This window comes from Penicillium angulare (assembly GCF_028827245.1).
Source record: "Penicillium angulare strain IBT 27051 chromosome Unknown utg000011l_segment0_segment0, whole genome shotgun sequence".
NCBI lineage: Eukaryota > Fungi > Ascomycota > Eurotiomycetes > Eurotiales > Aspergillaceae > Penicillium > Penicillium angulare.
Window position 1 is genome coordinate 293,243 of NW_026623170.1, and position 27,605 is coordinate 320,847.

Sequence of the window (27,605 nt, forward strand, 5' to 3'; positions counted from 1 at the left end):
ACCTAAAAAAATAATATCCAAACTCGCTATTCTTAGAAGTGGGGGATTTCCTACCTAGACGGAAGGGATCGCTCGGGCATAACTGAGGGGCACTACGGAGTTACCATCGCCAGTCCGAAAGAAGTGTATTTACTCAACGATCCTGGCTCGTGCCATGGATCGGCTGGACTAGATAGCTAGCTCCCAAAAGAACGAATAGCAAACAAGTATACTTTGACGGAGAACCCTGCCGCGGGCTCCTTAGGCCTCGTTCCTTCAATAATCTACGGAGCCGGAGAGGCATATTTCGGCCGGCGAACTCTAGACCATAACTGTCGATCATCGAGCTAATTCGAGTACTACAATAGTCAAGGTTCAAAGTGTTCATGCTGTGTTGTCCACGGCCCCCGGGACTAATATTTTGCCCCCAAGCTAAGGTCAGGTCAGCCGTGATTTTTCTTTGATGACTGTAATCTATCTCGCTGTTAATCTCTTGGCTAAATTTTCGCGAATCACGCTAATTTGGTGTGTACACCGAGACCAATGAAGCTGAGAATTTGGAAATGGCTTGCCAAGAATAATATATGCCAAGTCTAATGGAACGAGTAGGAGGATTATTTCTGACGGCAGCACGGCACGAACCGAAGGCCCAGCCCAGCCGCTTCGACCAAGGGTTCTTATGCGTCAACTATGTAAAGTAAATTGATTTGCCTTTTCAAATTTTAGATTTTCGGTCCGTACAAATGGGTGCAGGTACATTAGGGCTACGAGCTATGATTTAGTTGCACTAATTCCTCGGGAAATCCTGACGCTAAAGTACAAGTAGTAAATAGTTCGAGGGGCCGCGTTGTTGGTCGGAGTACTTGACTCCCGCATGCAGTCTGTACTCCGTACTGTACAACTCAACACAAAAAACTCAACACAGCAGGAGGATAAGAAGGGTGGAGACAAATGGCGCAATTCCCACTATGCCATAGCGCAACCACTGGCGCGGAGGATGGACCAGTTGGCACGGCCGGCTTCAATCAACCCGTATGTACTCCGTAGAAAGCTTATGGGATGGGTCGCCTAGCCGAAGGGTGCGGGGAAGTCGTATTTCAGCGCCATCGCAGGTGCTTTGGATAGCGAGATTGGAAATTGACCCGCGCGACAAGGGCAGCCACAGTCTCAGTGTGTGTAAAAACCTGATTACCTGGACCTGACATGGGTCAGTGCATGGTGTTATGGTGTTGGTTTCCTGGTAATTTATTTGTACAGTATGTTCGTCTTATTGGCGACGGGCGTTGGCCGCAGGGACATCATTTTTAGTTTAGATTCCAGCCCGAGGGCACCGGTGACCTGGCAGGATTCACGGAGGTCTCGCCTAACAGGGTGTTGTTAGTGCCCCGTGCTTCATGCACAGCATGCACGGTCGGTTACTGTGCCGCAGGTCCTGTGATCAGTCTGGCATGTCCCAAACCCGTGGGATAGATGAATTCCACTTCTATGGCCCTGGAGACATTCTCCGAGTCTAGTATTGATGACCCGTCGGCACAGAACCCTGTCTGAAGTGGGACCATCCTTCAGCTGCGGCGAAAATGATAAAAATGATTGGATTGCTTTGTGATATAATCGATCATCTACTAGCCTCCTTTCCAACGGCAAAGTGTCCCTAAAGGAAAGATGGCCAATTGCGACCGGGAGGAGCAGCTCAATTCAGCTGCTTGCGCACGGAGCATCTTACAGGTTACGCTGCCTCAGAAGATCTCTCCTTTTGCGGAGCCCAGACCTGGGGCCAGGATTCAACGTTATTCGGATAAAATTCGGGCCAACAAGCTAAGGGGGCCGTTAATGCCAAAATTATTGAATGTTCAGGTTATAAAGAGAGGAAGTCGTACATGTGCGTATCCATACAGAAACGACACCTTACTATATCGAACAATTGGCCCCCTGATAAGTGTCCAGTAGTATAGACGATCTATTGATTACAGATGATTACCAAACATCATCATTGTACTGACTCGGAGAAGGATTGGATTGGCTCTTCACAACATCAGGCCTTTTCTTTCAACTCCCCCTGGATAAGCGTTTCTTTATCTTTTTTTTCTCCTGCGAATTACTGATCAAGAGCCGGCCTTTGCCACCAGGTCCCACTGTCCGGGTCAGCATCCGGTCTGGGCTTCCATGTGGTCCGGTGCATTGCTTCCGAGTCGATCATCAGGGCTGTTTTCTTGTGTTTAATTTTATTTCATCCTTTTTTTCAATACGCCGTACGGAGTCCTACCGTGCAGAATATGAAACGGGAGGTGGGCGCAGTCAATAATGGGTCTCGTTTAGAAAAAAGGCACGGCACGGCGGGCGCCGAGATCTTCATCCCACACATTTACGAGACCAATACGCAGGACCATTGCCCAAGTATGGAGACATGCTCGTGCTGGGGTTGCCTTCAACGTCAAAGTAATGTACTTGCTTCTTTGTTTCTTCCTTCGTGTCGAGTATAACCTCCCCGGTTCCCTTAACCGAACATTGAGATGAAAGAAAAGAAAAATATAACTCTAATTTACAGTTTAACCGGTGTAACCATACTTTGACCAATATCGTTCACTAGTTAAAATCTGGCCTCGTTTTAATCTTGATTTGATTAAAAAATTTTCAACGTCAATTTCCACCGTAATGATCGTCGTTACGCACCAGCCTCTTCTTGCGATTTCATGGACGATCTAGTCCACTGTCACGGACATCGTTATTATCATTATTTTTTCAAAGGGGATTGTGCACTGTCAATGGAGCCAAGTGGAACCCGCCAACTCTGCCGACTTGTAATCTAGGGCGAGTTTACCGACTCTCATACCTGGTAGCAAGTCCAAGTCCGGATCGAGAAAAATCAACGGACAAGGTTCATCAAATACCAGGCTCCCGACGAGTGGGGCCCGTGTGGACATCGGTCGCTCGACTCCAGCTCCCGTGAGTGGCTCACCCAGAAAACCTCCAAAGACGCCTTTCAACTGCTTCAGGTATCCGTCGACACGCCTATCTGCCGATCTCGGGATGCCTGGGTTGACCCGGGAGGTCTGATCTCCAACGTGCATGAGTGATGCCTAGGTGGTAGTTTGGTCATGAGTAGAAGGGAAGAGCCACCAGCCAATGATGAAATATTGCAAACATATGAAATTACAAAGGAGCAGGAGGCTTAGAAGGAGCAGAGGATACACCCCCTCAAAGATTCAAAGAAAATGGAACTAAAACAAAATAAAATACATTGACACAAATAGCAAATAGCCCCGAGTTATATGTACTCCTAGTTCACATTCCTGACCCAGACTGCCGGGCTTGGACCGGGTTATCACGTAGGAGTGTCAATTTCGGATGAAGATTCCTTAATCCACGGTGCGGTTCCTTTGCCATCTCCACGATCTGGGCTCCTTTGGGTCATCTAATACGGGACCCTGATGGAGCCTAGCAGAACGGTGATCGTAATACCATCAGTCTTTTTCTCTTGGACTTGTCGATCTGGTTCCCTTCGGCTCGCCTCCTTCTGTTGGGCCCTGGGTCCTCCATTTTTGCTTTTTGGTCTCTTTTTCTCCTCTTCTGAATTGACAAGGCAAAGAAGAAAAGAAGAAAGCAAAGGGAAGAAAAGGACAGAAAAGACCCTCCAAAATACAAATTAAAATCTGGAGAGAAAGGGAGGGTCTCATATTTCCCTTTTCTCTCTTCTTTCTCCCTTGACTTCTTCACAAGATTCTTGGATCTTCATTCGTCTTAATTCGCCGCAAAGTTGCCCCCAACCTCGGCATTTGCGTCTCCACGATTCCGATTTGACTTGCAGTTGGGATCTTTATTCTTGATTCTCTTTTTATTTTGAGTTATTACTGGTTTTTATTATTCTCTATTTCTTTTTTTCCCGTCTTTTTTTTTATCTCTGTTTATCTCTTGGATCTGGACTTTTCTATTTTGGTCTTGTATTTCTTTATTGGCTTTTCTACTCTTCTTCCATTCGTTTATCCGTTTATTCGCCGTTGGTTCCCTTTTCGCCCCTGCCCATTATCCTTTTGCCCATACACATCCATAAACAGTCACTCTGAGAATGGCTTCATGGGAATTGCCGCGTGAATGACCCGTGCTGAAACCGTCCGCTATTACTGCCGCACGGCCAAGTTCCTCAACGATTGTATGGTCCTGGACTTTTCTGTGGCGATACCTCCAACTTTTGACCACTAGGATTCTCTCGCGGCATATTGCCTATTCTACGAGCGATTCTCCTAGACCCTCGGGATTGAACTCTTGCCATTGCATGGTTTTCTGACCCCCGTTGCATATCCACCTCTCTTTTCCCACTTGGGAAAGAAAAGAGTAAAGAAAATATACATTCCCTCTTCTTAACGGCATTCCACCAATATTGCGGGGGTGAACCAAAGCGGGTAATTGGACTTTCCATCTTATCATTACAAGATGAATCCTCTTCCCTATCGTGCGGGTGTACAAAACCCGAACAGCCCTTATGAGCTGCCTCCTGTACAGGCTGTGACGTCGGGCGCATTCCCTCCGGCCCCGGGCGCAATGCTTTCCGCCCCGCCCAGTAGACCTGACAGCGGGATGCGAATGGCCCATCTACTACAACCCATGCCACAGGTATCGGGACAGCAGATCATGCCTCAAGGTCCACCACCTCATCAACTAGGTCCGGCACCACGTCCATCAACTTCACCTTATTCTCGCTTCTATGATACGGCCTCGGGATCTCCGGCAGAAAGCGGAGGGCTGCCCGACGCTAGCGATATGGGATCGACTCATCCGGGAAATCCGAGTCTATTCCAAACAAGCCCGATCGGCCACTCAAGTCATACACAAGCTCAATTGCAACAAAAGAGAGCCTATCGACAGCGCAGAAAGGATCCGAGTTGCGATGCCTGTCGCGAACGCAAAGTTAAATGCGATGCATCGGAGTCTAGCAGCTGCACCGAGTGCAATAACCGACGAGTTCGATGTCAATTTACTAAAGAGACCAATCGGCGCATGTCGTCTATTAAGCAGGTCCAAGATCTAGAGAAGCAGCTCTCATTTGCTAGACAGCAATTGCACCAAATAAGATCGGGAAGGATGCGCCCCGATAATGTGATGGATGTTGACGAATACGCGGCACAGCCATTGGTTCAGCTTCCGGAGATTGAGTACAAGCCAACACGACGACCGAAGATTTCTCTAACGGAGGACCTCTCGGATGCGCGTAGGAATATACGTCAGCATGGCCGTGGTATCTTGAAAGTTCCTACGCCCTATCAAGAAACGGGCGCGAAATCAGTCGTAAATGGCGAAGTGCCACCACTTCCATCAAAGGACATCGGCGACCATCTCGTGGCTCAGTATTTCAATTGCATTCATTCTATCCTGCCAGTCCTCCATTGGCCAACATTCATTGGAGAGTATGAGCGCGTCTATCGGGCAGGATCCATATCTGGTGTCTCGAGTGAATGGGCTGCGGTCTTGTTTGGTGTTTTTGCATGTGGTGCAATCCATACAGTGGAGGCAAATCGCGAGGAACAGGGCAAGGAATTTGTTCGCATCTCCTGTGGTATAATTGATGTATGGCAAGACAGCTTCAACCTGGACCGGGTACGAGCAGCCTTACTTGCCAGTATGTTTCTCTATGAGGTGAACTCGAAATCGGCATCCTGGGTTTGGATTGGTTCTGCTGTACGTGTAGCACAAGAAATCGGCTTGCATATTGAATCTGGACCTTGGCCTGCACTAGAGGGCGAAATGCGGAAGCGCCTGTGGTGGGGCCTGTATACATGGGATAGGTATGGACCAAGCTAGAGCCTGGGTATTATGAATTTTGCTTACCATTCATAGATTAATTGCTCTCGAGATGGGCAAACCAGTATTGATCAATGATCAAGATTGTGACATCGATCTTCCTTGTCCAGTGGAAGACCAGTACATCATAGAAGGTGGCCGCATCCCAGAAAGCCAACAAACCACACCCATGCTAGCAACCATCCACGTCGTTCGTTCCATCGGTCAACTCACTCGCACTCTACGATCAACCACAATCAGCGAGGCAACACTCGAGACCTTCGAAAGACACTTCAATACATGTCTAGCAACATTCCCTCCTCATCTCCATCCGAAATCAGAACAAGATCTCGACCCTCGGTCCCTAGCACCAATAGTTTATCTCCAGAATGCCCGTCTCCTACTCCACCGCCACAACATCACTCCCTACTGTCAAGACATCATTCGCTCAACTGCAATGGACTACTGCGTCTTGACCGCAGCTGACACTGCCACCATCCTCACCCGCTGCATGTGCCCCAACCCCGGCCCCACAGATTGGAGAACCCTGCTAGCCTCCTCCGCCGGAACCCTTCTATGTACACATATCTGGCGCTGTACGCTCTTCCTTATTTTCCGCCAAGAATTCGCCTCGGCTCTAGTCTGCATACAAGCAAGCGCCGCAGTCGGCGACGGTCGCGCCATTAACGTCGCCTGCGCCCGGTACCTCGCCTTCTTCCTTCGGGCCCTTATTGACCGCTTCCGGCAGGGCGACATGGACTCCCTCGACCACGACGAGGAGATGATGGCCTATGTCTCCGGAGACATGCAGGGAACCAGCGACGGAAGCTGGGTTTGGCAAGGTAGCGAAACAGGATCACGCCTGGAAGCCATTACCACAACCCGAAATTCGTCGGTACCCCCAGAACCAGAAGCAGGGGAGAGCCCTGAAGATACAGAGAAGCTATGGCCATGGATCGAGAGTACGGTCCAAGAACTCTTAGTCGAGAAGCAGCGACGAGAACAGGAGATTCAAATGCGGGATTCGATACAGGTACAGACACCACAGCAGGAAACTAATTCTTCCATGTTGAACCCTGAGTCTGCTGCTTCGGAAGATGGTCGTTCAAGCTCAACCCATTCCCGCATGGATATTGCAAGCCTTATTTGAGGATCAACTCCTTTCTGAGCTTCTCAACTCACGATTTCTTTCTTTCTGATATTGTCGCCACCTACCCCATATGTTTTTCTCAACCAAGGCTTTCGTCATATTTTGGGAGGTACCTGTGAATTTATGGAAATACCCATTTTGTTTTTAGCCTATTTCTTCTCGTTTATACTGGTTACACGAATGCACATACATGATATCGCACCCTCCGATAAATTCCCCGAAATATTGAAGCTTCTCGAATACCATCTTAGAGGGAGGGGTTCCCTTAAGTTACTACAAAGCCTAGCTCCTTAGTGGACTAGCAACTATGTATAGTATAGTTTGATATAACGTACTACCAAACTCTATCATTGCATTATTTTGCATCGGGAGAGGAGGAGAAACATGCGGTTTGCTTTGTCAAATACAAGCGTAGTAAAGATAAAGAATAGCATACTACAATATTCAAGTTTATAAGTAGAATCTGAGGACCTGTGAAATTGACGCCGAAGAAACGGCTGCCTTTCCACCCGTAACTTTGGACGGCGAGCGGGCGCTTCATCGCCCACCACCCAGCACTATCACTATCTTATACCCACCTAGCTGTGAAGGTCTAATACCGGAATTATAACGAGACCAATACTCTTTTCACATTCTTCCATCTTACATTCAGTGTCCATCGTCTATTCTAAATCCGTAAGCCTTGTAGCTGGGTTTATTAAAAGCCCAACTAGATCACGCATGTTACATACTCTGTTTTCATCATCCCAATTAGGTACTGGCTCAGGCATCTCTGCAAGACGACTTATAAAGCCACGAGAAAATAAGAGTCCTACAATACTTGCTGCCTTGATAGCTCTGATAGTATCACTACTCAATACTTCAACTTCCTTGGTGAATGTGCTCCAGAATATCTCCTCCAAAGCAACATAATCATCAAATCGCGTCCAACCAGTCTCAAGATAGACCTTACTTATCAGTCTTTGGTGAGAAAATAGGTTCAAACCAAATAGCCCAATATCTACTTCAACCCAATTAATCACCCCGACTAGATTGCAAGACATTTCATTCACAATAATGTTGCAGACACCAAAGTCTTTGTGGTGTAGCACCATAGAAAGAGAAGAAATAGTCGGTAATAGATTAAGAGACTCTTAAATTGAAAGTTAGAAGCGACCTAAAAGGGGAACATGTAGTAAATCAAGATCTTCTTTATATCGATAATACAAGTTATCGCGGTACATTTGATCAACGGTTTAAAGGCCTTTTCGTGAAAGAGAAAAAACCTAATAGATTTGTAATTAGTAACTAATACCTTTTACTCGGCTCATAACGTAGATATAAAGAGATTCCTTACCCCTGATTACTTCTCCAACCTGCCCCAAAAAGTTCACACACAATACAAAGTGACCGTAGATGCTTCTAGCGAGATTTGCAGTCTCTATATTCAATTAAAGGGACGCAAGGCGAAACTAGACAACGAATTCGGTATTGGGTCCTACGTAGACGGTATAGCTGCATACACCTTGCACAGCTACCTGAATGATATTCCCCCCTAGATGCTACTTTGCAAAAGTATCATAGGCTGTGCGGGTTGCTGTAGTCTTCTCGAAAAAATCAGCAATTTCTTGGTCAGCAGAGTATTCGAAATCACTTGTAGCCATAGTAAGGACAGATCGCCTTATTCGATATTATGGATAGAATGTAGCAAGGAATTGCGGAGGCGAAGCAAGAAGGGAGGTACTTTATTACATATCCCTGGTACTACTGACTTTCAACTAGGGTTGTTAGGTGACAAAGTATCGACAGCTGCCCGGGATTGATCACAATCACGTGACCAGCAAACTATTCATATTTCAAATCAGACCCACATTTAGTACGTGCATTCCTATGTAGACAAGAATTCAAAGAGGACCGATCACTTTACGCGTCGATATCCGATCGAATTGAGCCCCGCGAGCTCAATTTCGGGGATCTGGGGCAATCGAGGGAACAGAAGCAGTAGGGAAGCCGGCTCTGCGACCACGATGCAGGGACTTCAAGTTTTAGTTCCAATTTTTACCAGTACAAAGTAGAAACTGCCAGTGGTTGAGTGGGCTCTGGACGACTCGGATTCCAGATGTCTATTTATACTAGCTCTTGAGGAACTTGAAACAATCATTGAAAACATTATGAAAATCACCCAATATAAACAAACATACAAGTTTTTATCTACTCACAATGAGGCATTCGACACTGGAGCGAGCATATCTGCAGGTTGACGTATGTTGCAGATCGCCAACCGGCTATAGCAAGAAAGTCGCAAGCACCGAGCGCAAAACCATAACGACGAAATTGAACAGGCGAAATGAAATTGATTGTACATTTCAACATCGAATCATTATTCAAAGCATCCAATATGAGACGGGGTAATTATAAGGATCCTTTTTGCCATAGGTGGGTGCTTGATCTACAGTAACTGCCGGGAAAACGCCTTACGCGTCCGTTGCGTGGCAAATGATGGACACCGGCTCCAGGGCTTATTCCGTGCCTCAATCCAGGTCCCCTCACATCTGACATGGCACCGCACAAGTAGAAGCCATCCCTGTGTTCCCCCCAGATTGACATGACCCAATTTTCTCCAGTTTAACCAATAATTATCTAGATAGGTAAATGCCGCAGAATTCCGAGACAAAATGTGTCATAACTCATTATGTTTGGTCAAACCCCGCTGCAAGCCTTGCCTTATCGCAAAGCGCAAAGCCCATCAGGCATAAGCATAAAGAATCCTGATCGAACTTTTTTTTCTCACTCAAAGGAAGCACCTACGCAGGGTCTAGATGTGGAGAGCTTGGCATTCACAGTGACTTACGCGGCGCGGCAGACGTTGATACTGGATCAGGGATCTTTTCGGTGTGGTTTGCCGCGTTTCAACGAGATTTTCTGATCTAGTGGCGTGCTGATTTATTATTACTTTGGGTATTTACTATTTGTGATGTTCTCGCCTTCTTGGATTTTTACTTCTGACAAAGTTCGCTCTTTCAATTATCTCCCTTGTTTTTCTTCGCCTAACACCGCCGAAACCAGTCTTTTTAAGGTCGCTTGGAATTCTTAGTAAGAAAAGATGAGGTTCCAAGATCCATACGGTACAAATATGGACGATTACAGTCGTTTTGGGGGTGCTACCTCAACTTTACCTCAGTTCGATGCCCACAACGCTGGTTCTCACACCGCGGGACAGGGTGGTTACTCAGAGTACGCTCAGCCAGCAGCGCAATATCAATTACCACCGCGCTATTCGACTGTCGTCGGGACAAAGGAAGGGCTTGATGCTAATCGAGCATGGTACAATCCGCGAGGCTGGTCATTAAGGAAGAAATTAATCGTCGCGGGCTGCGTCGTGGTTGTGATTGTTGCAGTGGTTGTCGGAGCTGTTGAAGGCGTTAAGCGCAATGCATACCCGGACTATTCGAAACTTAATTATACTTTGAAAGACACATACTCAGGAACCAACTTTTTTGATAACTTCGCATATTACACATCGACTGATCCAACAGATGGCTTCGTACAGTGAGTTGACCCGGCTTCGAATACTGTATTAGGCTAACATGAACAACTGCCAGATACGTGGATTCATCGACAGCGTCATCCATGAATTTAACATATGCCTCTGAAGATTCAGCTGTAATCAGAGTCGATACCGATACTCAAAATCAAACGAATGGTCGCATGTCTGTGCGTTTAACATCAAACAATCAGTACGATGACGGGCTTTTTATCTTCGATGTGGTTCACACACCGTATGGATGTGCAACATGGCCAGCTCTATGGCTGACTGATCCGGACAATTGGCCAGAGAATGGTGAAATCGATGTAATGGAGTCAAATAACAAAGGCACCCACGGAAATGCGATGACGCTACACACCTCCCAAAGCTGCAAAATGAACGTCAAGCGCAAAGAGACCGGAAGTGCACAGCACTCAAACTGCTTGTATAGCGCAAACGATGAGACCGGTTGTAGCGTTGAAGGAAAGAAGGCATCATATGGAGAAGAGTTCAACAATAATGGCGGTGGAGTGAGTAGACAATCCTAGCCAATCTCGAGTTTTATTATTATCTCATGACTAACTGCTTAAAACAAGGTGTACGCGATGGAGCTGCGAGATGCTGGAATTCGAGTCTGGATGTTCGCCCGCGATAATATCCCTAATGATATTTCCAACTCAAGCGGCATTCCCGACCCTTCATCATGGGGCGAGGCGTTGGCAGACTTCCCCAGCACGAACTGCGATATTAGTTCGCATTTCAAAAACCAAAGTATCATTGCCAACATTGATATTTGTGGTGATATGGCCGGTGCAAACACCTACTATAAGGAGCTTTACGACTGTCCTTCGTCATGCACCGAATGGGCTGCGGAAAACGGGGCAAATTTCACGAATGCCTATTGGGAGTTCAATAGCTTCAAGGTTTATCAGTCCTCATGATAGATTTGCTTCAAGTTGTTTATACATAATACCCCCTCAGTTGAAATATAAGAATACACCGAGCAAGGATAATTCATGTTCCTAACGTTGCGCTTGATACTAGGACATTACTATCCTATCTACTTTACGCTTGTTTCCTCTGTAGAAAAAAAGATCCCACTTTACGTTTTATCCGGATACTTAGCTAATACGTGAATATGGGTTCATTCATAAAGGACAATCACCGGATATACCCATCTAGATAGTGTTCAGATCGCTCATCTTTGAACTTGAGGAGCCGCTCCACACCGTAAAGCAACATCCCAATCGTTTTCTGTAATTCCAATTTATCTTTTGCTATACCTCCGTGTCCTTATGTCGCAAGACTATCTAGAGCGAGAGTCCGAGCTGGAGATACTGAGGGTGCTGTGGTCATTCAGTCGCCAGAAGGAGATAGGTCTTCGAGGGTCTCGAATGGGTAAGGCCATACATAGCATCAACAAAGCGTTTTATTACTCATCTATTCACGTGATGATGGGAGAATTTACCACGAGGGTGTTACAACAAAAACCGCGATGTTTCTATGCCCAGGGTGATTTCCTATAGTTCTCCAGTCCACACAATCTTATCCAATATGCCTGGGAAATGCATTCTCGGATACTGTGAGCCGACCGCTGTGAATTGGCCAATCATGGCCTCGGCAGAGACGGGAGTGGCGAATCCACGGGCACTATTCGTGGAACAATCCATGATAAGTGGAGCACGACATGGGCCCTTCACATAGCAGATTTGGTCAAAAACAGGGCGCAACGGAATTATGCCCCATCGTTGCCGCCAAGTGTCCACTGTGACGTAGAAAGATCCTTTTTGATGGCGTTCGCGGAACCTTGGGAAAAAAAGCCTGAGTTCCCTCGTAAATGCACATGCTACATAGTGCAACAAATAATAGCCTTGAATATAGTGCTACCTGTGCATTGGAATGAGTTTATAGGTATTTTGGTACCGAGTCTTCCCGATGGGTTGTATGCGGTACGATGGTGTTATTGAAGGGTGCGTCTGATCTAAGCTGTATATATCGCGCAACTTGAAACAGACATAACAAAATTTGAAAGACAGCTTCACCGCAAGGTATCAATCCTGTAGACTTGTGAGTTGTACAGTGGAAAAGGCCCAAAGTCTCTGTGGTTGACCGGGCAATATTATTGTATGGGGGCCGGACTTAAGGCGGTGCCCGTCTCCTGCCGAGCGCGAGTCCCGGATTGGTCCGAAAAGTCTGCGGGTTCGGACCCATCCCTTTCAAATCCTTTTCCTCCTTTCCTCTTCTCTTCCCTACAGCCTCAATTGACCATTCTCCTCTCATTCCCATTATTTTCAGGGACCCTGTCACATCAAAATGGCCGCTCCTACCCCCGCTGCCCCTGCCGGCCCTACTGGCTTGGACCTCTAGTATGTTCAAACCTATCTCCCTTGTATGACCTATGGTGCTAACAAGTTGCAACAGCTCTCGCTTCGCCTTCGCTGGTTAGTATCCATTAACGATCGATTGATATCATCCAATCTTCCGAGCGCATTTACTCATTCATTACAGGTGCTTGCTGCTGTGCCATCACCCACGGAGCTGCCACTCCCCTTGATGTGTAAGTCTGCCGAAAAAATAACAACACATCTCGAATCGACCCCGGCTTGAACTTTTTGACTGACGTCGCATCGATTATAGCGTCAAGACCCGTATTCAGCTTGACCCTGCCACCTACAACCGTGGTATGATCGGTGGTTTCCGCCAGGTCATCCAGAACGAGGGAGCTGGTGCTCTCCTGACTGGTTTCGGTCCTACCGCCGCTGGTTACTTCATCCAGGGTTCCCTGAAGTTCGGTGGTTACGAGTTCTTCAAGCAGCAGTCCATCAACGTTCTCGGTCTGGAGTCTGCTACCAACAACCGCACCGCTGTCTACCTCGCTTCCTCCGCCGCCGCTGAGTTCGTCGCTGACATCGGTCTCTGCCCCCTTGAGGCCACCCGTATCCGTCTGGTATCTCAGCCTACCTTCGCCACCGGTCTGATGAGCGGTTTCAGCCGTATCCTTAAGGAGGAGGGTGTTGCTGCTTTCTACTCCGGATTCGGACCCATTCTGTTCAAGCAGTAAGTCGTCATAACGAACTCTCCAGGGGTTCTCCACAATTTTCGTCGCGTTTCGCGAGTCTGACATTATATCTTAACAGGGTTCCTTACACTATGGCCAAGTTCGTCGTCTTCGAGAAGGTTTCCGAGGCCATCTACAACTCCATCGACAAGGAGTCCGCTTCCAACGGTACCAAGACCGGTATCAACCTTGGTTCCGGTCTTATTGCCGGTCTCGCCGCTGCCGCTGTCTCCCAGCCCGCTGACACTATGCTCTCCAAGATCAACAAGACCCAGGGTCTCCCCGGTGAGGGCACTATCTCTCGTCTTATTAAGATCGGAAAAGAGCTTGGTATCCGTGGCTCTTACGGCGGTATCGGCGCCCGTCTCTTCATGGTTGGTGGTATCACTGCCGGTCAGTTCGCCATCTACGGTGACATCAAGCGTATGCTCGGTGCCACTGGCGGTGTTGAGATTGGCAAATAGAGGACCAATTTGCTCTGGTCGCGGGAGGATAATAGAGATAACCCTTAGATTATTGTTTAAAGACCTTGTTCATCCCTCCAACCCGATGTACAATACTTCGTCTCAGTTTTCCTTCAAGAACAGCCTGGTTTTCTTTTGTTCAACTCGTTTCTTCATCGTAATGCGCTACATGAGTCTTTGGGTTAATTTATGTACTCTTACAGCCTTTAGGCTTTCACCCTCAAAAATACATTTCCGTTCCTTGTCAAATAGGAATGCGGCTTCGTCTATACAACAAGATCCTTCATTGAAAATCCATTCACTCCGAGTCCGTCTTCATTCTCAACCACGAATGTGTGATATCCGGTATAATAAGCATATCCTTCAACTTTCACATCCACTGATCGTTGAGCGATTTCAAAAACCGACCCACCAAATCCTGCCAGAGCCTTGCGCGATCGAGTCACTAACGAATTGTACAATCGCTTCTCACCGGTCGACAATTCACCCTTAGCATGAGCTAAAGCCACTCGAGCAGCAACACACCCTCCAGTAGGAGAACGATCAATCTGCTGATTCGCAAAGAAGCAAAGACCTGTTTCTTCCGTATCCACACCCTGCTGAGCTCGGAAGCCAGCCGTGCCCTCAGATGCAGCAACATGACCCAACCCCTTATCCGTGATCATGACACTATACAAGAATCCCTGCTCACCCGTAATTGTATTTCTTGTCAGATATTTCAAGTCCGGATTGGTCGTAATTGCTTTCTTCAGCAGTCCCGTAGCACGATCCATCTTCTGAAGATCAAACTCCGCAAGACCCCCAGTGAAGCCCAGCTCCTCAGCACTAATCAAACAATAGTATGCACCACCATACGAGAAGTCCGCCGTGACCGAGCATCTCTCCTGAAGTTCAGGCCACCGATAAGGCTCAGGCACCGGCACCTCCAAAGAAATAGCAGTCGCAAACGAAGGAACCGAAATAAACGACACAGGCCTTGCGGGATCCGACTTCCCCGTCGACAAAGTAGGAACAGTCACCTTAACCAAACCACACGGAACATGGAGATTAAGCTGCGTAGCACCTGATTCTGCGTCATACTTCAACTGCCCCCGACGGGGAAAAACACTCTCATCGGAATCAACCAGGAATCGACCCAATGCAATTGTTGCATGTCCGCACATAGTTGAGAAGCCTTCGTTATGCATGAACAAAACACCGATATCGGCATCACCTGCATGAACTAGTTCGGTTTCAGGTCGTAGAATCGCGCCGTACATATCATAATGTCCTCTTGGTTCGAGCATGAGCAGGCGACGGAAGTGATCCGAGTTTGCTTTTGCTTGATCGCGTTGCTCAAGCAATGTGCCTGTAAGTTCTGGGAAGCCGGACCGAAGAATTCGAGTTGGTTCTCCTGCTGTATGCATTTCCACGCAGGTAATAGGCTCAATTGGGCCATTTGCCTGGTAGGGAGGCGCGAAGGTCGTATTCATTTTGGGTGTTGAGGATATTTGGTCAAAGTAATTTGAATGGATGTAGGTGAAATTGGGATTTGGAGTAGATGCCGACATTTCGGCGTAAGTGGGGATTTGTTATCACGGAGGATGAGCGAGTGGGCCTGTCATCGGCAGGATGGATTCTACCAGCCATGACTGCTGTATAATTGATGCTTGAGAGAATTCTTTTGGCGCAAAGATATTGTCAGAATTCAGATGAACAGAGGAGGAATAAGGACTATATCATAGGGAAGATTGGTCTAGTCAGGAACTTGACTTGGTGCCGCTAAAGCGTATGAAATAGAACTAGCTGGATAAAAGACACAAATGATAGCTCAAAAAGAGCAATGGGAAACCGTCCTTTCATGTTATCATGCCAGTCATGATTAGTCTCTGACTTATGCTTCAATTGAGAAGTTGAGAAGTGTATCAGGTCTTTAGACATTGGGGGAAGGTTGGTTGATGATCATGGTTACATCATGCTCAGGTCAAAGGCGAAGCTTAACCGTCGTATGAATTTCCAAATCTAACACTAGTTCCTCTCCAAGGCACTATCGTATGGCCAACTAAAACCACAATACCTCCGAGGAAGATGATCAATTGCTGTTTGAGACAATCCAGCATCTCCACCCTTATCGGAGTCATCCCCGCACGGAACTACTTTTGACACCCGGCGAGAAATGCGCAAGATATCACGCCATTTAGCAAAGTCTCGTTCACTTCTCGTTCAGTGGACATTTCAATTTTGACACTCAATTGTACCTTATAATCATGTCTGAGTCTAAACGCCCGTCCGTGACCCTCACCCAAGGCAAATTGATTGGAACCCACCTTGAAGAAACAGCCCCGCAGTCCGTCGAAGGTTTTCTTGGAGTTCGATATGCCCTCCCTCCCATCGGAGGAAGACGATTCAAGCCTGCAGAGAAGATCATTCCCTCCAATGACACGATCGATGCCTCTAAGTACGGATTCGCGCCGCCCGGCAAGGCCCTGATAGTCAGCGGTCCAAAGCTAGAGCAAAGCGAAGACTGTTTGACGGTCAATGTTTTTCGACCTGCTGGGACTACCGAGTCTGATAAGTTACCTGTGGCAATATACATATACGGCGGAGCTTATAATCGTGGCTCAGCGACGGGACACAATACTGCATCTATGCTGGCTTGGTCCGAGGAACCGTTTATTGCTGTGAGCTTCGGGTATCGTATTGGCGCTTTGGGATTCCTGCCATCCAGTTTGTCGAAGAAAGAGGGAATCCTCAACCTAGGTCTTCGGGATCAAATCATTCTGTTTGAATGGGTACAGGAGAATATTGCGAAATTTGGTGGTGATTCTGGCAATGTCACTCTGTTCGGTCTATCAGCGGGTGCACACTCGGTAAGTCATCTTGTTTGATCGACATCGTGGAATACTATCATCTGACTCAATATAGATCGGGCATCATATCCTGAACTACAAGCCCGACTCACCACAACTCTTCCATCGTGCGATTCTGGAATCCGGTTCCCCGACATCACGCGCCGTTCGTCCCTACAATGCGAAAGTCCACGAAGAGCAATTCCAAGACTTCCTCAAAGAAGTCGGTTGCCCGTCAGACCTACATGAAAATGAGATTTTCTCATTCCTTCGATCCCTCCCAAGCTCGATAATCATAGATGCGCAAACGACTGTATTCGACAAGTCGAACCCGTCTCTTCGGTGGGCATTCCAACCCGTAATTGACGGGGATGTAATTGCTCGAAAGCCACTAGAAGCCTGGAACTCCGAGCTGTGGAACAAGGTTCCAATAATGACCGGATACAACAGCAACGAGGGCACCATGTACGTGGATAAGCAAATGTCCGACCCAGCCCAGTTCCGCAATTTCTGGAAGAACCTCGTACCCGAGCTATCAGAAGCCGATCTGGATAGAATCGATCATCTTTATTCTGACCCGAGCTCGAGCCACGAGTCTCAATACCTGGAAACCAGAAAGGGTCAAGGTCTTGGCTCACAATATAAGCGCATCGAAGCGGCGTATGGTCACTATGCCTATGTTGCTCCGGTACGACAAACAGCCAGTTTTGCCTCACAGCAAGGCGTCCCAGTATACTTGTATAATTGGGCTTTACCCCGAACTGTAATTGGACGAGCAAACCATGGCGATAACATGTTTTATGAAACATTTAACAGCGACATTACTGGGTTATCGGAGTCTCAGAAAGAGTTGTCGGGTACGCTTCATGCCTATTTGACTAGCTTCATTACGAAGGGTGATCCAAATGCCATTTCAGGACGATATGCTCAGCGACCGCAATGGAAAAAATATGCGCCAAATTCTGCAAATGTGATGAAGTTTGGAGTAGACAATGAGGAACTTATCGGTGGCTCTTTTGGCCCTCCTGCGAAACTTGCTGAGGATGATTGGGCGAAGGAAGAAACGGAATTTTGGTGGTCAAAAGTGCCAATTTCGCAGCTAGCGTAGCAAGTACTGTATAGAGATAGTGTTATCGTGAAAGATAGCTATCATTGGAAAGAAGAATCCGGACGGATAATTTTCTTGATTTTCTGGTCAAAGATAATTTAACCTACATGAAATAAAGTAGTTTGATAGGAGAAGTTGAGGTGGACGTTACATTCTTCAGGGGAATTTCTGAAATTATCTTGGCATTGATTGGTCTTTTATTGCTTTGAATTCCAAAGGATTCATTTACATGAATCATGCTAACGATGCGTAATTATAATGTTGAGACGTAATTGGTGGAATCCAACACTAAGCCAGCCTGCAGGATTCATGCACATATGCCGGGACCGGGAATGTCACTTTTTCGGCTTAGACTACTAGCGTTGTGCTGCTCCGAGGTCGAGGTCTGTGATACGGGAAGTTGGCAAAGCTATATCAATAGCACCACGGGGAGAAGGAAATTATTCTCTTAAATGCTTTGATTCTATTCTCTTTTTTCAATTTTGACCATTCAGAAGTTATTGTTCACGCCATCAGGCGTGTGGTGACAACGCGGATCTTGGACCGGACCGGTAACGGCTTCAATTCTTTCCACATATAACTGAAGTCGAATTTTCTCTTTATCTTTTCGGATATAAATACTGGGCTACCGGGCTGTACACTACTTTAATCTTGCGGATTTAAGCATCAGTATCGATATACTCCGCAGAAGTTCTTTCTGCAAGTTCGAAATGATGTCGGCAATCGACCAAAGCAAGGAACATCCCGCAGACTCCGCAATCGTGCCTACAGAACAAGAACCAAGTCCAGATCCCGAAAAGCAAATTACCAAAAATGTGGTGCCTGAGTATAAGTTCTACTCTACTTTCACTGTTAATCAGAAAAGAGCGATAGTCAGTGTAGGCTCTTTAGCTGCATTCTTCTCGCCACTCTCATCGAGCATCTACTTTCCCGCGCTCGACACGATAGCAAACGCTCTTAATGAATCAACATCGCGCATAGATGTGACGGTGACTACTTACCTTGTAAGTTCCACACCATCCAAGAAGGCAGATAATTCTCCTACTAACCGCATTCATCGCTGGAATAGATCTTGCAAGGTATTGCACCAATGTTTGTCGCTGGATTCTCCGACACGGCAGGAAGACGCCCAGCATATATGATATGTTTCACAATCTATCTTGCTGCTAATCTTGGACTTGGTCTACAAAATAGCTATGTTGCCTTGCTAGTGCTGCGAATGCTCCAAAGCGCAGGTAGCAGCGGCACTGTAGCACTGGCTAACGGACTGGTAGGTGATATGATCACCTCCGCAGAGCGAGGTAACTACGTCGCTTTTGCTTCACTTGGAAGCATACTGGGACCTTCATTATCACCAGTGCTCGGGGGCCTAATAAGTCAATATCTCGATTGGCATTGGATATTCTGGTTTCTCCTCATATTCGGCGGAGTATTTTTCACTTGCCTGGTACTTTTCCTTCCAGAGACATGCCGAAAGGTTGTTGGTGATGGATCAGTTCCACCACCTCTTTTGAATACGTCCGTGACCGATATCATTCGACAAAAGCGGCGCGTAAAGGAATGCATCAATCCAGATCCTGAGCATGTTGCTGAAGTTCGCAAGAATTATAAGCTCCAGATTCCGTCGCCTATACCAACCCTGAAAATCTGCTTCGATCTCGAGACGGCATTGATTTTAATCGCTACGGGGCTCATGTTTGCTTGTTTTTATGCTATTATGACCGGGGCAACAACATCATTTCACGAGGTATACCATTTCAACAATATTCAAACTGGCTTGATGTACCTTCCCATAGGTGGAGGTGGCATTATATCAGCTTTCACGACTGGTCGTATTGTGGATTGGAACTATCGACGACATGCGAAACGTGCCGGGCTTCCTGTGCTGAAGAATGTTCGACAGGACCTTCGCAATTTTAACATAGAAAAAGTAAGATTGGAGGTCGCTCTCCCGTTATACTACGTGGGCATTGCGTCAGTAGTTGCATATGGATGGATTCTGGGGCGCAAAATGAACATCGCAGCTTCCATCATTCTCTTGTTAATTTCTGGTTGGGCATTGACTTCCACTTCCCAAGTTTTAAATGCATTGATGGTTGATTTATGGCCTGGGAGATCTGCATCTGCAACGGCAGCGGTTAATTTATTTCGTTGTGAGCTTGGTGCGGCGGCGGCGGCTGCAATCAGTCCAATGAGCGAGGCGATGGGATCGGGATGGGCATTTACAACCTTGGCTTTGATTGCGGCCGCGGCGTCCCCGTGTTTTTGGATAATGATGACGCATGGGATGAAATGGCGACAAAAGAGACTTGACAGAGAGGCGAAGGCCGAGATTGAATGAGCTGAAAAGAAGCTCCACTCTTGAAGTGTCTATGCCGCTGCACTTCAATATTGGGTGTCGAAAGGCTGGGATTGAATTCGATATGTGCATGCATTGCGCTTGAAGTCAGAAAAGGACATGATTGCCCTCAATTCATATTTACAGATATATGACAGGATGCGACTTCAGGCTGTCTTCTCCAGACCTATCACAGGCTGGACTGCGGGACGAAGTACTGAGGTGGTACTACTGAACTAACGCCCTCCGAGTCTCGCTCCGCCAGGATCATATCAAGCAATCGAAAAGAACAAGGGCGGGAGAGCTTCGAGCGTGGTTATATTGCTTCAAGCATTAGCTTGGGTCGGTATTGGTCATTGATATTCACCGTCGATAACATATGTTTACATTCCGTGGCATGACAGCATGTATCTATCCACTTTGGGGGGCCTGAGGACGGCGGCACGGCGATGAAACTCCGGTACCCCGGTCCAATATTCTCGTATTCTTAGCCAATCATCAGTGTCATAAAGTTTAACTAGCGTGTATACCTAATATAAATAGCTAATACTGTTCGAACTTTATCTCAGTCCCAGACTTGATGTCGGCGTTAAGAGCGCCGAGTGCCCGAGACCCGTCCTTATAAAAGACCATAAGCGTCAACGTTCAAGAGCCTCAATATTACACCCTTCAAAATATTAGTATCTCAATATTTTAAGCTTTCCTACATCTCTGAAGAGTTCCTCGTGCACCGTTCACATAACCTTGGAAAACGAGATACAAAATGTCTTCTCCCAGGACGGTTATTGTCTTTGGGCCGACTGGAAAAGTTGGCTCCGTTGCCGCCCTTACAGCCCACGAAGAGGGTGCGAAAGTCATTCTTGCAATGCGCGACCCATCTAAATCTATTCCGATCCTCGACGGTCTCTGTATTGAACGTGTTCAAGCCGACCTCACAAAGCCGGAGACCATATCAACCGCCGTGCGCCAGACAGGTGCCAAACACGCATTCATTTACATAGCTCACGGCGGCAATGATGGGATGCGAGGCTCAATAACAGCTCTGAAAAATGCCGGTATTGAATCGGTTGTCTTTCTCAGCAGTTTCACCATTAAGCATGACATTCGCGCCGTACCTCCCACCGAACTGGTCCCGTACATACACGCTCAAGTCGAGATATCGCTGGACGACATATTCGCAGAGAATGGTGTCGCTGTTCGACCTGGCTACTTTGCTAGTAACTCACTCCAGATGAAGAGTGATTGCTTAGCTGGAGAAGTGAAATTGCCGAACCCCGATGCCCTTTTTGATTGGATAGCGCCAGGTGATATTGGCCGTGTTTGTGGGAGTATTCTGGCCCATGGAACTGAAGAACGTGTGGTGCCTGTTGTTGGACCGCATAAGTTGTCATATCATGAAGTCGTGGCTGAAATTGGTCGTGTTATTGGAAAGGAGCTTAGGATCACGAAGGTTTCGGGTGAAGAGGCCGTGCAGGTCATGTCCGATAAACTTCATGTTCCCAGACATTTCGCTGAGTGGTTTGTTACGAATATCACGGGGGATAGCTCGGATATTTCCAACTCCCCTGATTATGCGAAGGCCGTGGAAAATATTTGGAAGTATAATAAAGAGCCAGTCACATTTGAGCAGTGGTTAAGTGAGAATAAGGCGCTCTTTTTGGCTTAGGTGGATTTGAAAGACTTCTTGAGGATCCACACAGAACGGACCACATTCAAGTTTATCACTTCTTATTCTTCACTCATTTATAGATTTAACGTTCTGTATTACTGAACCTCAAATCCATCTACATTAATCCAGAACTTTGATTTTTCTGAAGCTTGATATATTCTTGGCAATTTTCTAGAGAAAGAAAATTGAAAAGAGAGAGTTTAGGTGGGGTATGCAAATAAGCCAGAACAGAACAGTCATTAATATGTTGATGACCATCCCCTCAAGTTGGGCATCACTTATCCTATCATCCTTTCATCCGTAGCCGAGCTCATGTCACGGTGCAGCTTTCTTTCTCTTTCATCACCACACACGCTAACTAGACTAAGGTCCGTTTTTCATTTGGAGGAAAGTAACATGGCAAAATCCTCTACATCAATGTTACATCCTGTCAGTACCACACCGACACGATATGGCCTTTTTCCATATTCCTCAGCGCGCTCATGGAAAGAAGCGCTGAACAAAGCAGCAGCCAGTGCCACGGCAGCACTTGGCTCCACCACCAAACCCTTGTGCTTTAGCAGCGTCTTCATTGCCATCTTAATTTCCTTCTCACCTACCGCATATACATCTTCGACATAGTCAGGGCGCTGAATGATTTCCCAGGCAGTCTCACCAACAGGGCATCGCAGTCCATCCGCAATCGTGCTTGAGTCGACGCGATCAATGCGCGATTTCTGCAATCTACCTCGCCGAGCATCATCAGCGCCACCTTCAGATGGCTCTGATCCAAATACCTTTGTGCGGGTTCCATGAAAGAAGAGGGCGGTTCCAGCTAGCAAGCCGCCGCTGCCACAGGGAACGATAACTGCATCTAGCTCACTGCGATAGATACGTCGCATCTGTTCCATTATCTCAACACCAACCGTCTATAGTCGAGAATAGACTGAGTGTCAGAGTCTAGAAATCACAAAAGCTCCCAGAGATTGATACGCACCCCTTGTCCCAGCAGAATATTTGGATTGTTAACTGTTGAGAGGTTACTTGCTCCCAACTGTCTCTGCAAAGCTTGCACCGCAGCTTCTCTCTCAGTCCATGAGGGTCCCGAAATATAAACATTTGCGCCCATGGCCTTCGTTGCCATAACCTTTGAGGAGCGCGATGTTGAAGGCATGACAATAGTAAGAGGTATTTTGATTCCCAGGCGAATGCCCAGATCATGGGCAGCACTTGCCAATGCCTTACCAAAGTTTCCTGTGTTCGATAAAAATTAAAAAAACAGAACCCCAAAAAGTTTCATAAGAGTATTTAATACCGGAACTGGTCGTTACAAGCCCCTTGGCCAGTGTTGACGTCTTTAAGGAGGAAAGAGCATACCATGCTCCTCGATATTTGAAAGAACCGGTCTTTTGCAGGCCTTCGCATTTTAGAAAAAGTTCGATCGATGGAGCATTGTCCGAAAGTGACGATACTCGAAAGATTTCCGGTGCGGATAGAAGAGGAGTTTGGTTGACTTCCTCAGCAATTGCCGTGTATACCTCTTGGACTGAGCCACTCATCTCTCCCGATGAAAAGGGGCTGATTCTCAAATTATGGCATATATCGTTATAATTTAACTTTTGGGTTTTTTTTTTTGAAACTGAAAAAAAGACAATTTCGAAGGAATCAATGCCTTTGGAACGGTAAGACTGTGAATTTCGAACCATTAATCAGGCAGCAAAAATAGACATGGTGGTGAATTCCGCTCACGGACTTACCTACAAGAGATAATTTCTGCCATCCCTAAATCATGATGACGAAACTGGTATTCGAAAACATTTCTGTGTGCCAGGACTTTTAAAGATACTCAATTGTAAGAATGTTGTCCGCGTGGTTCAAGTACCGTGAACCGGAAACGGATACCCGACGAAGCAGTGGAATGACCTCAAATATGCCGACTACGAGATTCCCCACCATTTTCAACGCATCAAAAACATACTTCCCGGTAGTATGCGCGTTGATAAAATGACACATATGCTGGCTCAGTCTATGGATATCTCAATTATGGGCCTTGCTATCAATGTCTAGTGGTCAATAGCCTTGGAGTAGTTGAAAATAAGCAAGAGGGCTTCTAGGCTCTATTTTTTTCGCTATGCATATTACAAACAACAAAACACAATAAACAATAGATTGGTAAATAGCCTCTCAATAGTCAGGTCGGCCTTTGTTTTCTTCGATTGCCTTTCTCCACTGTGCACCCCAGATCGTAGTAGCCCAAATTAGAGATGCACTTGTCGTTAGAAATCCCACTGAGATTGTGGTAAACCACCCGACTCCAAACTTCTCAATAGCAGGGAGGCATGCAGCACTTCCTGCAGCCGCGAACATATATCTAATGAAGTAATTGCCTGCCACAATCTCCGATCCATACCCCTGAGTCTGCATAACATCCAAACAATAGGTATTCAAACTCGGGTAAACGAACAACTGAGCAAAGCCCTGTGAAAACATCATAATAACTGGCAAAGCTATACCCCCAACAGATTCCTGGACAGACCAACCATATATGAGCATAGACACAGGGAGTAAAATGCCGAAGAAAGGAAGACATGATTTCAGACGGTCTTCCGGGACCCGCACACCATGGCGTTTGACAATGCAGCGGCGTACTACCTTATCAGCCCAACGGCCACCCAAGAAAGTCCCTGCGAGATTACCGGCGCCTGGAGCCAAATAGAATAGCGCAGATTGCAGAGGCGTTGTCAACCCGAAGCGGGGGTTGAGCACGTAAGTTATTGGAGTCAGAAAGGAGTACATGTTGAACGCCAGGGCAGATGAACCTAGTCCTGCGAATAAAATGTTTGGGTATCGAAAATGCTTCAACATTCGAAGCGGGCTTGTTCGTCGGGCTAACTCGCGTATATAGTCTCCTCGAGATAAGTGAGCCATTTGGGTGCATTGGGGTTGGTTAAGGGTTTCGGGCAGAAAGAGAATAATCAATGCTACTCCTAGACCTGCAAGACCTGATTGGAGCCAGAAGATATCACGCCAGCTGCAATATGTGACGATAATACCTCCAAATAAAGCTACAGAATCACTTTGTCAGTGAATTTGATATTAAAAAAACGGAGTGGTAGATCTTACGACCCAGAATCGGTCCAAGCTCGAAACCCAGCATAAACCAGCCAACCCCAGTAGCACGCTTTGTGGGTGTGTAGATATCGCCCAAACAGCTATTTCCAACGACAAGAAAGGCTGTGCCGTGGTATGCTGTCAACATACGGAAAATAAAAAAGCTCTCCAGGTTTGGCGATAGAGCAGTGCCAATGGAGAATGCAAAGAAAAGTGATGATGCGATGATAAGGATCTAGAAATGCCACCACATCAATATCCATAACCGACAAGGGCCCTTCATAGTAGTCATGTCATACCCATCGCCGCCCGTATACTTGGCTTGCCTGTCCAACAAGGAAGGGACTCATTCCCGCTGCCAGCATATAAATTGCATTGCTAGCATTGATAATAGAACCAGAGGTCTTGAAATATTGTGCCACTTCCGGGATAGTGGAAGTTATCATGGTAGACCCAATTGGGGATAGGAAGGCACAATAGGTGACAACGCCAGTGATCAATTGCTTTCGTCTAGGTGAGAAGCGAGTATAGAGGTCATCTTCCTCATAAATCACCGCCTGGTCAGGTGTCACCACAGGTGATTTTTCATGGTCCGAAGTGGCTGGACTGTTTGAGCGGTAGTAACTCTGGGAACGCATTCTCGTTAATTGATCAGAACACCAAGATAAGCAAGGTCATGCGACAAAAACTTGAATGCGACCGAGAAGATGCCTAGGTAAATGGTATTTCATCTCTCACTCGGAGTGGCCGTTCGGTATTCATCCGTGCCGCTGCTAGATGAGATATGATGACTGTGGGTACTATTTGTCCGGCCGGGATCAGCCATAGAGCCAAGAACGGTTTCATCGTTCTGTCTGGTGGGTATGCTACGGGGGTCATTAAATCGTGAACACTGTGTCCGCGTGCGGCCTAAAGAGCCAAACCAGCGACCAAGGAAACGATGCGGCTCCATATACACCGGATAATGTCTGGCAACGCTTGGCGTTCCTATTCCGTTCTAGTGCTTACCCCTCGCTACTTTATGACCACTGAGTAGAATTGAGTACACCCCTGAGCGGCCTGAGCTGGTCAGTGATTATACTGGCGTGAACCTGATCCACTCACTGAGCCTAATCTGAGCACCCTGATTTGATTACTGAACACCCTAACTTGATCACTAAGCCTAACCTGATTTGATCACTACTAACTAGGGATTTAATATACTAAGCTTCAGACGAAAAGTAAGTTATATAAGCTAATTCAATAAAACACGATACGCTAAGTCGATTTATATATAACTATATATTTCTTAGATTATATCTTTAATCTATCCCTAAATACCCCTTAATTACTAATCCTTTTGTATAAAATTAGTATAATAAAATTTGATTAAGTCTTTATTTTATTTCTCTATTAATTTCTCCTAGGAGTATTCCTTTATCACAGGCTAGTGCCTGGTATAAGGTCATATAGTATATATAACTATAATAACCTAACATATAGAATACCTACTTAGTAATTCTCTCTTTAAGATTTTATATATAGTACATAGCCTAGCTGTCACGGTGTGGATCCTCGTACGAGAGGATCCCTATTCCTATTATTATATGACCCCTAAGACTATCAGAACTTCCTATTCCTATTTGATGTAGCTCTTTAAGCTATATCTTAGTTAATCTTCTATCCTATAGTCTATCTATAATATAACTACTTCTAATCTTCTATTTACTATATAAGCTAGTCTACTAACTTTTAATATATAACTATCTACTATATTCTAATACTATATAGTTTCTATCCTTATATTAGGAGTTAGACTATCTATTAACTATAGACTAGCTACTAGAGTCTATAGAAACTCCCTTATTACTATTCTTATCTAAAAATCTTAAAACCTATACTAAATACTATAATATAAATCCTAAAGTCTAGTTTATATACTATAGATAAATATATAAATATCCTAAGAAGATTAGAAAACCAATCTATCTATACTATTAATAATACTATATTACTTAATAAAAGATTATTTATCTAATCTAGGAAATTACTTAAATTAAAGAAGAATTTATATAAATCTATAATAAACTATCTAAAAAAAATAGTATTTTTAAATATTAAGAAGAAAAATTAGTATAAATTTAAGAAAATCTCCTAGAATATATCTATAAATTAGAATCTATCTACTAAAAGTATAATTAAGTTCTAATAATTATTACTTTTACTATAAATACTTTTTATATAAATCTAGTTCTTAAAGTATTTATTAAAAGATTATTAACTTTAGTATTAGGAATATCTTTATTATCTAATTCCTATATTATTTACTTCTCTATCTTTTCTAAATATCTTCTAGATCTCTATATATTTAATAGAGATTATAAGAATCTTTATTAATTTATATTTTAGATTTAAAAAAAATTAACTATAAATCTTAATTAATTTCTAATCTTAATAAGTTAAATATTATATATAATAAGTTAGCTTAAAGAGATCCTATATATCTAGATCTTATTATATATCTAGAATAGAAATTATATTTTATCTAATTATAAAGAAATCCTAAATATTCTTAAAAATATTTTTAGTAATTCTAATTATATAAGTAATATCTAAGATAAACTCTTCTAACTCTACTAGATTAATAAAGAATTTAGCTAGTTCT

General features: G+C 45.5%; 9 protein-coding genes across 9 annotated transcripts; 6 read left to right on the top strand and 3 right to left on the bottom strand.

Annotated features, from left to right (window-relative positions):
* Positions 1-4,407: 4,407 nt before the first annotated feature.
* Positions 4,408-6,901, top strand: N7478_012301 (transcription factor domain-containing protein; the record flags this gene model as incomplete). The annotated part of the gene is made up of 2 exons (XM_056928515.1): positions 4,408-5,756; positions 5,809-6,901. 2 exons carry the CDS (start codon positions 4,408-4,410, stop codon positions 6,899-6,901), a joined length of 2,442 nt encoding a protein of 813 aa, XP_056773073.1.
* A 3,112-nt stretch (positions 6,902-10,013) lies between these two features.
* Positions 10,014-11,347, top strand: N7478_012302 (glycoside hydrolase family 16 protein; the record flags this gene model as incomplete). Its single annotated transcript, XM_056928516.1, has 3 exons — positions 10,014-10,429; positions 10,483-10,936; positions 11,003-11,347. The coding sequence occupies 3 exons, from the start codon at positions 10,014-10,016 to the stop codon at positions 11,345-11,347; spliced, it is 1,215 nt and encodes a 404-aa protein (XP_056773074.1).
* Positions 11,348-12,719: 1,372 nt separating this feature from the next.
* N7478_012303 (putative mitochondrial phosphate carrier protein (Mir1)) lies at positions 12,720-13,928 on the top strand (the record flags this gene model as incomplete). Its single annotated transcript, XM_056928517.1, has 5 exons — positions 12,720-12,772; positions 12,828-12,847; positions 12,915-12,963; positions 13,044-13,463; positions 13,544-13,928. The coding sequence occupies 5 exons, from the start codon at positions 12,720-12,722 to the stop codon at positions 13,926-13,928; spliced, it is 927 nt and encodes a 308-aa protein (XP_056773075.1).
* Positions 13,929-14,194: 266 nt separating this feature from the next.
* Positions 14,195-15,400, bottom strand: N7478_012304 (Proline racemase; the record flags this gene model as incomplete). Its single annotated transcript, XM_056928518.1, has 1 exon — positions 14,195-15,400. The coding sequence occupies one exon, from the start codon at positions 15,398-15,400 to the stop codon at positions 14,195-14,197; it is 1,206 nt and encodes a 401-aa protein (XP_056773076.1).
* Positions 15,401-16,174: 774 nt separating this feature from the next.
* On the top strand, positions 16,175-17,864 carry N7478_012305 (putative extracellular lipase; the record flags this gene model as incomplete). The annotated part of the gene is made up of 2 exons (XM_056928519.1): positions 16,175-16,777; positions 16,833-17,864. 2 exons carry the CDS (start codon positions 16,175-16,177, stop codon positions 17,862-17,864), a joined length of 1,635 nt encoding a protein of 544 aa, XP_056773077.1.
* Positions 17,865-18,574: 710 nt separating this feature from the next.
* Positions 18,575-20,205, top strand: N7478_012306 (MFS general substrate transporter; the record flags this gene model as incomplete). The annotated part of the gene is made up of 2 exons (XM_056928520.1): positions 18,575-18,868; positions 18,934-20,205. 2 exons carry the CDS (start codon positions 18,575-18,577, stop codon positions 20,203-20,205), a joined length of 1,566 nt encoding a protein of 521 aa, XP_056773078.1.
* A 760-nt stretch (positions 20,206-20,965) lies between these two features.
* Positions 20,966-21,868, top strand: N7478_012307 (SDR family oxidoreductase; the record flags this gene model as incomplete). The annotated part of the gene is made up of 1 exon (XM_056928521.1): positions 20,966-21,868. The coding sequence occupies one exon, from the start codon at positions 20,966-20,968 to the stop codon at positions 21,866-21,868; it is 903 nt and encodes a 300-aa protein (XP_056773079.1).
* A 380-nt stretch (positions 21,869-22,248) lies between these two features.
* N7478_012308 (threonine ammonia-lyase) lies at positions 22,249-23,409 on the bottom strand (the record flags this gene model as incomplete). The annotated part of the gene is made up of 3 exons (XM_056928522.1): positions 22,249-22,779; positions 22,848-23,104; positions 23,166-23,409. The coding sequence occupies 3 exons, from the start codon at positions 23,407-23,409 to the stop codon at positions 22,249-22,251; spliced, it is 1,032 nt and encodes a 343-aa protein (XP_056773080.1).
* A 625-nt stretch (positions 23,410-24,034) lies between these two features.
* On the bottom strand, positions 24,035-25,599 carry N7478_012309 (MFS transporter DHA1 family multidrug resistance protein; the record flags this gene model as incomplete). The annotated part of the gene is made up of 3 exons (XM_056928523.1): positions 24,035-24,915; positions 24,974-25,196; positions 25,261-25,599. The coding sequence occupies 3 exons, from the start codon at positions 25,597-25,599 to the stop codon at positions 24,035-24,037; spliced, it is 1,443 nt and encodes a 480-aa protein (XP_056773081.1).
* Between the last annotated feature and the right edge of the window lie 2,006 nt (positions 25,600-27,605).